General features: G+C 41.5%; 1 protein-coding gene across 7 annotated transcripts in view; it reads right to left on the bottom strand.

The window, feature by feature from the left end:
* ATP9B (ATPase phospholipid transporting 9B (putative)) overlaps positions 1 to 12,710 on the bottom strand; it is a 668,517-nt gene that overhangs the window by 489,516 nt on the left and 166,291 nt on the right. For 6 of the 7 annotated variants that reach the window (XM_033934419.1, XM_033934424.1, XM_033934423.1 and 3 more), the window contains one exon: positions 8,540 to 8,648. In XM_033934419.1, coding sequence (XP_033790310.1) covers positions 8,540 to 8,648 — 109 coding nt within the window. Of the gene's footprint in view, positions 1 to 8,539; positions 8,649 to 9,965; positions 10,087 to 12,710 lie in introns of those variants that run through there. The other variant, XM_033934426.1, reaches the window with a different exon arrangement.

The raw sequence follows: 12,710 nt of genomic DNA, 5'->3' as shown, positions 1-12,710 counted from the left end.
ATCTATAACTTTAAGTCAGCTTGATTACTGTAATTTGGCATATGTGGGTTGCTTAAAGCAACTACATAAAAGATTACAAACCATACAGAACACAGTATAAATATTTTATATTTTATAAAATCTTATTGGTTTCCAACTGAAGCCTGAATTATCTGTTTCCTGTATAAAGTACTCTATGACATGGAACCGGATGATTATTTTCATTCTTCTTTTTTTTTTTCTTATAGACTCTGGCTCACAGGGCCTGACTCTCTAAAGGACAACGATCTCAATGGCTGCCTAAGAAGTGGCCACCAATCGTGTGTCAATCACACATCAGCGTCCTTTAGAGACTTGCGTCTTTTTTTCTAACAGATGCCTTAAATGTAGTCTAGCATTTTACAGGTCTACATTTAAGTCATCTATCTCATGCCTACGGAGATGTATAGGGATGCTTATAGATACCCAAGGCAACTTCCAGTGGAAATCACCCTGCTGGCCTTGGGTGTCTGTAAACATCCCTATGCATCTCCGTAGGTGCAAGACAAGACACCTACAATATAGGCGCCGTTCGTCCCATCCTTTTTTTTAAAAATAGGCATACCAATTGGCTAGTGAGATGGCGATAAGACACCTACCACCGCCTACGATTGGGACACCATTTGTAGAATCAGCCCCAAACTTTTCAAACTTGTTCATTTAAAAGTCTTTCCACAACTCAACCAGTTTTTTTGTTTTTAGACCTTTGCTTCAAATTCACTTCCAAAAACTGATAGAGCTAGATTATCTGTCTAGAAGTATTTAGATTAGCTTAATTATGGTGATGAGAAAGAGGTGAGCTCTATTTAAATTATTATGGGCCTTGTTAAGGCAATTTTTGGAAACATAGCTAATTTAGGTTTGCTAAGATAAAGAATGTGAATTTATGCAATCTATATTTCTTGGTTTCTTATTCTACACTGAAAACACAGAATATGTTCAACTGATCAGTGCAATTATCTCCTACTTTAATACATTTTGTATGACAGAAGAATGTGATAAATTCACCATTGGTATAAGTTACTGGGTGGTCGATATATGGGCGAAAAGCTATACTAAGGGATAATAGCCTTGAAGAAACCCTTCGGGTGAAACATGTTGGCTTGTTAGTCCCTGAGAGCTTTGCCACTAATACAAAAGTTAAGTATTTAAACATCTTAGGAATCTTAAATAGCAGATTTAACTAGTTGTTAGACATATTTAAAACAAGACCCGGTGAGGACTTGATGCATAAAGCCAGATACTATGAAACTTTTGAGTATAATGGTGGAATCTCTGAGGGTCTTTTCTCAGTAAAGGATTTAGTGAGAGCCTAAAGAGGTGGTCTAAATTGGAATATCTTCTAGAAGAATGTGATAAACATACAAGGGCAAAGATTTTTACAAAGCACTGTATATGCTTGATGATTCCACTTCTTTTAAGATAATAAAGTATATAAGTCACTTAAAATAAGTTAATTTTCCATATCTGATTAAATTATGCTGAAAAAATTGAAATGATAATTACTGCATGAAACTTGAAGTAGAGGGAGACTAACAAATTTATAGTTAATTTATTTTTTTTCACCAGCTTTAAAACACTGGCATATGCAACTAACTCTCTAGTATATTTGACGAAATTTCAATAGAATTAAAATATTTCTGTTCAGGATATACTCAGCAATTATCAAATTTTCCAAAAACCACAAACTGCCCATTGTCATAAAATCTATATTGGGCATTGTGAAGATGCTCAACAAAGAGATGTGAAGACAGTAACATATGAACTGTACTGCATTTATGAAACTGAACGATTTAATGGTTCCAAATTCAGGATCACCTTATTAACTCATAGTATAGGCAATTCATAAATAAGAGGAATACTTTCAGGAAAATCCAAAAATGTGAAGTTTCCATACTTTAAGATTTAGCTAAAGGACAAATTTCTCCTGAAATAAAATGTCCAAGGTCAAACTGTAAATGCAGTCAATTCTTTTTACTCTGCACAAGTATTAAGAACTAGGCACCCTTGTTAAGATATTTTCCCAATTCATGCAAAAACTAATTTTAACACATTTCTAATAAGATACTTCTTGCTAAGAGAAAAGCTCCCAATTTGTAGTACTAACACAGTATGATGAGATTATTTAAAGCTCTCTGCAAGTTTGTGAGGACTTCGCCAGCAAAGTATTTATTTAAGCTTCTTACAAATTACTATTTACTTTAATATTCATTTTCATTTTTTAATCAAATAGGCTGAATACATCTGCTATTTTCTGATTCTGGCCTTACTTTGGAAATATGGTTCAACAGAAAACATCAGCTAATATCAGTCACAAGAGAAAGATGAAACAATTTAGGATGTAGCATTGAGTTGTTATGGGAGATGCAAGTTCTTCAGATCTCTCATCCACTGAAGCTGTTCAGTGGAGTTTTCAGGCTCAAGAAAAGATAATATTATATAGAATTTTTATTTCAATAATATAGTAGCCCTACCACTTAAAGATCAGCACCAAAGCAAAGCTTCAGAAGCAGCATCTTTTCAGTCCTCAGGCCAGCAAGTATTCACAGAGCTTCCTGGCCCTGCCACTTGGGAAAGGGATGTTAAAATAAATAAAAAATAAAAAAGTGCAGTAAAATGAAAAAATATTTTGCCACTAGTCTTGGTTACACAATTAATTTTTGATAAAAAGTTTTAAGGAGAAAAGATAGATGAATATGGTGGCATAATTAAACTGGAGGGAAAAGCACTATCCAAGAACTTAAGTTGTTTAATATTTTAGGTTCAGAAAAATGTCCCCTGTGCTCCAGAATTAGTTACTGATGTACAGATAGGTCTGCTCCTGTCCTCTGTGTTACCAAGTGGAGATGACTGTTAAGTAATTAAAAAGCTGGGTTTGATAGACTGCTAGACTTTTTTCTTTTAATTTAACAATCTACAAAATCAATGCAAGTTATCACATTAGTGCATGAAAATTATGCAATATATTAAAAAGGGTTAAAGGAGCAGGTAGAATTTTTTCAAAACAGGAAATATGATCACAATAAATTTACTTCTCTATGATAAAAACAACTGTCAAAAGAATATCATCATCCTAAGATTGGGCATTAAAACACCAACAAACAACTCAAAGAGCAAAATGCTTCAAGTCCAGTTATACTGCATATAATAAATGTGTAACAAAATTATCTGCATAGCAATGTATTCACAGTAAATGCTGCATATCTTAAAGCAATTGATTCCTACAAATATTATTCTGTTTTCTTAATACATCCTTATATCTTTAATCACATTCCCAGGCTTCTGCCTAGATTAAACAATACACTAACGGCCTCTTTTACAAAGCTGCGCTAGCGGCTGCCGTGCGGCAACAGCCCCGAAGCCCTTTATATCTCTATGGGCTTCGGGGCAGGCTCTTCCACTCACAGCCCCCAGTAAAGGGGACAAGCTGTAGTCATTAATTATGGGTGACAGCCAGTGGTCAGATTCAGGGTCTATGATTTCAGGGCTCAGAAAGGAGACATGGTGTACAGTAGTGCTGCCCGATTCAGGAAAAAAAATTTTGTTTCAATTCGATTCAATTCAGCCTATTGAATCGATTTTTAGATTCGATTCAATTTTCCTGCCCAATTGGGTGTTTTTTTTCAAACATCCTGGTGGGTTTATTTTATAGCCTCTTCACCCACTCCACCCCCTTTGCCCACTCCCACCCACACTGGCGCTGTGGTGTAAACAAAATAAACAAACAAAAAATACTTTTTCTCTCTGTTATATCCTAGCTCACGTTCGCGGTCTAATACCAGCTCTGGCAGGATACACATTTCAAATCTGACACACTGTAATCATAAAACAGAATATAAAATTATTTTTTCTACCTTTTGTTGTCTGGTCATTATTCAAATCATTTTGGTTCCAGGCTCTGCGACAAACGTCTTCTGATAACTTGCTTGACTGGGTCTCTTGCCCATTTGTCGTTTTCTTCTTTCTCCGTGCTAGCCATCCATCTTCCATCTCTGTCCTCCCATTCCGTTTCCCTTCCCCTCCCCCAAAGGTCTGACATCTCTATTCCCATAGCTGCAGCGATGGACCCTACCATCCCCAGATCTACCATCTCTCCTTTTCTCAACTACCCTTTCATCCAGTATCTCTCCCTCCTTCCCCGCCAGCTGTCCCTTTCTCTTTCTAACTACCCTCCTATCCAGTATCTCTACCCCTCCCCTCTACACCATCCCTTGTGTCCAACTTTTCTCCCTTTCTGTTCCTTCCCTCCCTAAACCCCACTGTCCACAATCTCTCTCCCTCTCCTGTTTTCAGATGTATTATTTCTTCTATCCCTCCCTCATCTCCCCTCTCCATGATCTCCCCCAAGTCCATATCCCCCCCCTTTACCATCCATATTCCCCTTCTCCACCAAGTTCATCTCTCCCATCCATCTTCTCCCCATCTCTCCTTCTCCAGTCCACCAACTCTCCCAAGTCCATCTCCCTTTTCCCCCAAGTCCAACTTCACCCCTTCATCAAGTTCATCTCTCCCATCCATATTCTCCCTGTCTCTCCTTTTCCAGTCCACCAACTTCCCCAAGTCCATCTCCCCTCTGCCCCCATCTACCTTTATTTTGACGTAACAACATATTAACAGTGGCGGTAGTGATTTAGCGATCCACTCCTGCCACCACTCCTTGCGTTTTCTCTCCACTGCGGCCCGCTCTCAGTGAAAACTTCCTGTTTCCGCTTGGACGGCTGAATGGAGAAAAGACGCCCAGAGTAACAGCAGGGTAGTTAATCGCATTCGCTACCGCCGCTTTGCCTGGCTGGGGAGGAGAGGAGAAATACTTCCGCCGGAGAGGAGAGAGCCTTGCTGCCGCCGATCTGCACGCAGAGACCAGTTAAGGCTTTCCCTCTGCCACCGGCGTCCTTGCATCTGATGTAACTTACGGTTTCGCAAAAACAGAAGTTACATTAGATGGAAGGATTCCGGTGGCAGAGGGAAAGCCCGAACGGGTCTCTAGCAAGGGGGCCAACAAATCGGTAAGTTCGATTTTTTTGCCAAAGCAAATCGATTTGAATCAATTCACTTGAGGTGAATCGGTGAATCAATTCGAATCGCGAATCAGGCAGCACTGGTGTACAGTCCTCAGTCAAGCGCTGCCACGTCAATGACTAGACTAATTGTGTTGTGGAGGAGGGAAAATTCTCCCAGGTAGTTTAGTGGAAGGCTCATGGCACTAGATATTGGTCCTGGTTCTGAGTGAGCAGAACATATAAAGGAGCAGGAGAAAATGGCCAAGTCAAGAAAAATACAAATGATAAAATGGGTCTAGATGTGAAGATAATCAACATACATAAATTAGCCTAGTTCTAAGATCAACTTCTTGAAGTGAAGGACAAGGGTCTAGGGCAGTGGTTCTCAACCCTGTCCTAGGGGACCCCCAGCCAGTTGGGTTTTCAAGATATTCCTAATGAATATGCATAAGTCATATTTGCATGCCTGTCTCCTCCATTATATGTAAAGCTCTCTCATGCATATTCATTAGGGATATCCTGAAAACCCAACTGGCTGGGGTGTCCCCTAGGATAGGGTTGAGAACCACTGGTCTAGGGGGGTCTCATGAACATTCACTGTCAATAATTTGGAAACTAGAAATACGTGAATGTCCTAAGAATATGTGCAGAGAACCATTGTAATTGATAAGTGAGCTCAATTATAAAGAGATTAGGTTATTATATTGACAATATCTTTTCCAGTAGATAGGGATAGTATGCTGAACTGTAGGGTAATCCATCTGTTTTCGGGAGCATACTGCAGAAGATGTCAATCATAGCTTTTCAACTCCTCCTCCTCCACAGTCTCTGCTGCCTCCTTCAGTTTGTACCAAAGCCAGCGACAGCCCTACAGAAGAAGACAAGAGAAGGAGAGATACAGAGAACTCCTGACACCAGGTGTCTTATATGCTCAGATGAATTTAAAACAATCACTTAATGAACAGTAATGCCTCTGAGCAAAACAATGAATATAAAAAAAATACAAGTTAAACAAGAACATAAACAGCCTGAACATTTATGGAGTTCAACCATTTTTCCTCTGTAATCCTATACACAGACTCTTCACAGTGCAATAGTTTAACAGTAAAATCCTAGTTATGGAGCTGACCAATAAGCTTGAGTAAGAAAGCAGGCGCCTCAGATAATTGCTGGCAGGAGTTTTGCATATCATCCCTATGTACTGGAAAAGATATTATTAAGGTAAAATCTAATCTCTTTTTTCAGTGCAATATAGATGGTATGCTGAACTAGGGACATACCAAAGCAGTCCCCAGACTCTAGGCTGGGAGAGATGAGCCTGCATGCAGTACTTAGGACCCCAAAATAGCATCCTTCTGTGCTGCTATGTCCATCCTGTAGAATTTGGAAAAGGTATGAAGGAAGGACCAGGTGACTGACCTACAAAACTCCTCAGGAGTAATCGCCCTTGCTTCTGTCCAAGAGGAAGCCATGCCCCTTCTCAAATGTGCCTTCAACAAGATAGGTGGCTGTTTACCGAAACCGACGTATACAGAGGATAAAGCTCTACGAATCCAGCTAAAGATGGCGGCCTTGGAAGCGGGTCTGCCTCATCTTGCCTGATTGGTTAACATGAAAAAATGATCTGAAAAGCGAAACTCATTGGTCACCTCCAGGTATTGCAACAGAACTCTCATGATGTTCAAAACTTTTAAAGCCTTGTCCCTCTTCTTGAACCCTGTGGGGTGAAATGCTGGCAAACTAACCTTTTGGTTGATATGAAACACCAAAACAACTCTCGCTTCCGTGATCCTGAGGAACAGCTCTCTGCCCGACACTTCCTGACATTCTGAGACTCTCCTGGCAGAAGTAATAGTCACCAAGACGACTGCTTTGACTGAGAGATCCATGAGGGAGACTTCCTGTAAGGGCTTATACAGAGCTCTGAGTCCCTCTAAAAGTATATTAAGATTCCAGGATTGAACCGGGTCTTGAATCAGGGGCTATAGTCTCAGAGCACTCTTCAAGAACCTATGTCTTGGTGGGCCGCTAGTGAAAGCTCTCTTATCTCGGCTCTGGAACCCTGCTATCTGAACTCTAAGGACGTCACCACCAATCCTTTGTCAAGGCCCCCTTGAAGGAACACCAGTACCTATAAAATTGGGGCATTTCCATGTCTCTAACATTTTGTTGCTGTACCAGCCTCCCATGCCTTAGCATATGCTGAAACAGACATTGACTTTTTGGCTCAAAGGAGAGTAGCAATGACTACTTCTGAGTATACTTTTTCTCTAGTGCTGTGCGCTCAAAAGCCATGCCATAAGACCAAAGTGTCCCGGATTTTCCAAAGCAATCGGCCCCTAAAAGAGCAAGTCTGAATGTACTTGGAATAAGAGACATTGCTCCTTTTATAGTCGAACAAGATCCGCATATCATGGACACGAGGGCCAACCAGGCGCTACAAAGACTACTGTTCTCATGTGATGTGCTATTTGATGGATCAACTGGCCATGGTTGCACCAGGGCATCTAGTCCTGCACTTCCTGGTTCATATCTCCGTCTTAAGAACCCTGTCCTGGGGGACCACCAGTTGGGTTTTCAGAATAGCCCTAATGAATATGCATGAGAGCGATCTGAATATAATGGAAGTGCCAGGCATGCAAATCTGCTCCATGCATATTCATTAGGGCTATCCTGAAAACCCGATTGGCCTGGTGGTCTCCCAGGACAGGGTTGGGAACCACTGGCATAAACAGTCATGACATAGTTTTCAAACCTCCCTCCCCGATTCTCTCCATAAACTGTCACAGCCTGTACTCACAAACCATGTGCTTGGAAAATAGTGCTGCAGTCTGCTTCAGCTCCTTTAAAATGTAGCTGGAACTGGAGGGATTCTCTGCCTAAAGCTGCCAATCAGCTGCCACGCCAAGATTTGACTGCTAATGGAACCATAATTGGATTGTTCCTCTGTGCACCACCAGCCCTGGAAAGCGATGGATGCAGTAAAGGGGATGGAGGCAAAACTGCAGTTGGTACCATGAGTGCCCTGAAGATGCTATTGATGCCTAGGAGCCTGCACTCAAGCTCCTAACCAGGTCAAGGAGGCGAGCAAATACTGAGGGCCCGAAATACTGAGCTCCACAAATCTTCCTCAGGCTGACTGCACAGGTCTGCTCCTCTCCAAGCAGACACAGCATTCCTTAGAGCTATGTATAATCCACAAACAAACCTAAAAACAAAAAAGAAATAAAGGAACAGATCAGGGACCTTCACTCTCACATTCAGAAGGAAGAACTGAACGGAGCAGCAGAGACCATGGAGAAGGCAGAAGGAAGAACTGAACGGAGCAGCAGAGACCATGGAGAAGGAGGAGGAGTTGAAAAGCTGTGATTGACATCTTCTGCAGTATTCTTGTGAGCACAGATGACTACCCTTCGGTTCAGAATACCATCCCTATTGCACTGGAAAACATTAATTCTAATCAGATTCATATTTACAGTATTGCCTATATTAAAGCATATATAACTGTGAAATTTTCCAACCTCGTATTGTAAGCTTGCTATATAGCTGTGAATTCATTTCTTTATCTCTCTGGTAACGACGAAACTCATCAACTGCTTCTCGCACCATTGTGACAGCCAGTACAAATCCCTGGAAAAAATTACACACATAGTGTTCATCTAAAATTCACTTATATGTAAACAGCTGAAAAGCATAAATGTATATCGAGAGGAATAAGTGCAAATAACAGATACTGTACTAAAAAGACATACCGTATTTTTCGCTTCATAAGATGTACTTTTTTCCACCCAAAAGTGGGTGGAAATGTCAGTGCATCTTATACAGCAAAGATACAAAGTTTTTACCCCCCCCATACCTTTTTAAAGCTCCCCGCAGTTGTACCTTTTTAAATCCCCCCCCATTGTAGTATCTTTTTAAAAATGTCCTCACCCCCCCCGTCGTACCTTTTTATATACCGCTTATAGCCTGGTGGTCCAACGGTGTATCTGCCGGCAGAGCGAGCGTTCCGCATTCCTGCCTGGGTCAGCGCTGCTTCCTGAATGGCTGCAGTCAGTTCTCACGGAACTCGCGAGAACTGACTGCAGCCATTCAGGAAGTGGCGCCGGCCCAGGCAGGAACGCATAACGCTCGCTCTGCCAGCCGATACATCGCTGGATCACCAGGCTATAAGCAGAATGTAAAATTCACTTATATGTAAACAGCTCAAAAGCATAAATGTATATCGAGAGGAACAAGTGCAAATAATAGATACCGTATTTTTCGCTTCATAAGATGCACTTTTTTCCACCCAAAAGTGGGTGGAAATGTCAGTGCATCTTATACAGCGAAGATACAAATTTTTTTTTCCCCCCCCCATACCTTTTTAAAAGCTCCCCGCAGTTGTACCTTTTTAAATGTCCCTCCCCCGGTCATAGTATCTTTTTTAAAATGTCCACCCCACCACCCCCCGTCATACCTTTTTATATGCCGCTTATAGCCTGGTGGTCCAATGGTGTATCTGCCGGCAGAGCGAGCGTTCCGCACTCCTGCCTGGGCCGGCGCTGCTTCCTGAATGGCTGCAGTCAGTTCTCGCGAGAACTGACTGCAGCCATTCAGGAAGCGGCGCCAGCCCAGGCAGGAGCGCATAACGCTCGCTCTGCCAGCCGATACCCCGCTGAACCAGATAAACTACCAGACATGTGGTAGGCAAAGCATGGGTGTACTCAAGTGTGTTGTGCCAAGTTTACACTTAGGGCCTCTTCTATTAAACTGTGCTAGCAGTTTTCTAGCACGGGCCATTTAGCGCGGCTCTCTGCGCTAAAAATTGGTAGCACAGTTTAATAGAAGAGGGGGTTAAATTTCCACCATAAATTGATTTTATTTTCATTTTTATTTAAAGTAATACAGTATTTCTTTTAATTTTTTTGCTGGTTGCTTGAGTTCCAGTTAACAGAGAGTCTACTGTACCTGAAGGGCATGAAAATATTCATGTTCCAGAACACTTGAAACTCATGGAAACACTAATTAAAAGCAAATTGGACACGATCTTGAATGAAGGGAATCTTCGGGATCCCAGTCAGCATGGATTCACCAAGGGTAGGTCCTGCCAATCCAATCTCATCAGCTTCTTTGACTGGGTAACAAGAAAGTTGGACTTGGGAGAGTCTTTGGACGTCGTGTACCTGGACTTCAGTAAAGCTTTTGACAGTGTCCCACACCGCAGGCTGCTAAGCAAGATGGAATCGATGGGGTTAGGAGAGACACTAACTGCATGGGTCAATGATTGGCTGAGTGGCAGACTTCAGAGGGTGGTGGTTAATGATACCCTCTCTAAAACATCGGAGGTGACCAGTGGAGTGCCGCAGGGCTCGGTCCTGGGTCCACTCCTTTTCAACATATTCATAGGGGATCTGACTCAAGGGCTTCAAGGTAAAATAACACTTCGCCGATGACGCCAAACTATGTAATATAGTAAGTGAATGCAGTTTACAGAATTATATGGCGCAGGACCTGCTTACATTGGAAAGTTGGTCCTCAACCTGGCAGCTTCAATGCTAAGAAATGTAAGGTCATGCACCTCGGAAGCGGAAATCCATGCAGGACGTACTTCTTGAATGGAGAAACTTTAACTAGGACTTCAGCAGAACGAGATTTAGGAGTAATCATCAGTGCAGACATGAAAACTGCCAATCAAGTGGAGAAGGCTTCATCTAAGGCAAGGCAGATATTGGGTTGTATCAATAGAAGTTTCGTCAGCCGAAAGCCTGAAGTCATAATGCCGTTGTACAGGGCCATGGTGAGACCTCATCTGGAGTACTGTATGCAATTCTGGAGGCCACATTACAGTAAAGATGTGCGCAGAATTGAATCAGATCAGCGGACGGCCACCAGGATGATCTCGGGGCTCAAGGGTCTCTCGTACGAAGAGAGACTGAACAAATTGCAGCTCTACACGCTAGAGGAACGTAGGGAGAGGGGAGACATGATTGAAACATTTAAGTACCTCACGGGACGTGCCAAAGTGGAAGATGATATTTTCTTTCTCAAGGGACCTTCGGCCACAAGAGGGCACCCGCTTAAACTCAGGGGCGGAAAATTTCATGGCGACACCAGAAAGTATTTCTTCACAGAGAGAGTGGTTGATCATTGGAACAAGCTTCCAGTGTAGGTGATCGAGGCAGACAGCGTGCCAGACTTTAAGAATAAATGGGATACCCATGTGGGATCCCTACGAGGGTCAAGATAAGGAAATTGGGTCATTAGGGCATAGACAGAGGGTGGGTAAGCAGAGTGGGCAGACTTGATGGGCTGTAGCCCTTTTCTGCCGTCATCTTTTATGTTTCTATGTTTAATAAAGTGAAGTAATTTGAAACTAAGCTAATATACAGTATATTTTAGTTAAATCAATGGACTTGAATTGATGATTTTCACTTGTCCCAGCAACTGCATGACCTTTGATAACCTCTCATCCTGAACAGGTCTGATTGATTCAATGTCCTCTGGGATAAAGAAAAATTTGACACCAGGGACATTTTTGTCAGAAAAGTCAAACAGATCCTTTGGTATCAAAATTTGGATCTTGAGGAGGGCTATAAACTAGTATGGGTAACTAGAAGTTTTATGGGTCCTCCAATCCCATCACAGGGCAATTTTCCATGGCTGATGCCAAAAAAGCTCCATCCAGCTGTGACTTGATATTCATTATGATTGTAAGATTAATGACATTTTTTTAAGTTTTCATTTTGAGCTCCAGAATCATCACTAAAGTACTGAACATGCTCTAAAACAGGTAAAATGTCCTTCAAATGCTCAATGAGCTTTCTCAAAAACATGTGCACAGCTATTGTGTCATGGTATAAGCAGTCACTGATCATCCATGGTCAGAGACACTGTATATCAGGGTTGCAGTAAATAACAAAAGGGTGGAGAGTTGCCTATTTTCCCAATGAAATCCCTGCATTGCATCCTGAACAATAAAGGAATAATTTGCAGCAAAGTCCCTCCTTTAGATTTTCTTTCATTTCCTTCAGATAGGCACTTTGGTTCTTGGAGATTAAACAGTTGCTAGACAGGTTACAAATTTTGCCGACTAATTCTAAAATAAAATCATCTAAGGATAATTGCAGAGTTTCTAAGGCATCCCAATCTGTGTGAATCCATTGCTAAAATGCAATATCATCATCAGGGTAACTTTCTTTAGAAAGATCGGTAAGATATTCCTCCTGAGGAATCATCCCAGCACATTTTTCACACCGTTGCAACAAGCAGTCTTTTGAGTTAATATCACAAACAGTTTTGTTCAAAAGCAATTCGTAGGCATCTGGAAATGAAATTGCAGACAGCACAAGTTTCACATTTTGATAAATTGTACAGACGCAGACTGAATGAGTTCCTGATGAACTAACTGTTAACACACCATTTTGGCATAAGCTCACAGAATTTTGAGAACACAATTTCAAGTCCATACTTTTCCCAATAAATGGTGTAAAGTTCCTTCAGGTTGAACAACAATCATCTTTTCTGCTTTGCTACTTTTTCACCATTAATCTTCAAAGAAACATATTTTTGACTGGGCATATCCTAAAAACGTTATCACCTTCGTAAAAATCTAAGACTTTTTGCTTAACTTGCCGAGTAAGCAATGTTCCCTTCTATTGGTCTTAGAACAGCAAGAATACCGGTCCTCCTGTTTCAAATTACTGGCTCATTTTA

The sequence above is a fragment of the Geotrypetes seraphini genome, chromosome 2 (genome assembly GCF_902459505.1).
Source record: "Geotrypetes seraphini chromosome 2, aGeoSer1.1, whole genome shotgun sequence".
Classification (NCBI taxonomy): domain Eukaryota; kingdom Metazoa; phylum Chordata; class Amphibia; order Gymnophiona; family Dermophiidae; genus Geotrypetes; species Geotrypetes seraphini.
This window is presented reverse-complemented; position numbering and strand designations above follow the sequence as displayed.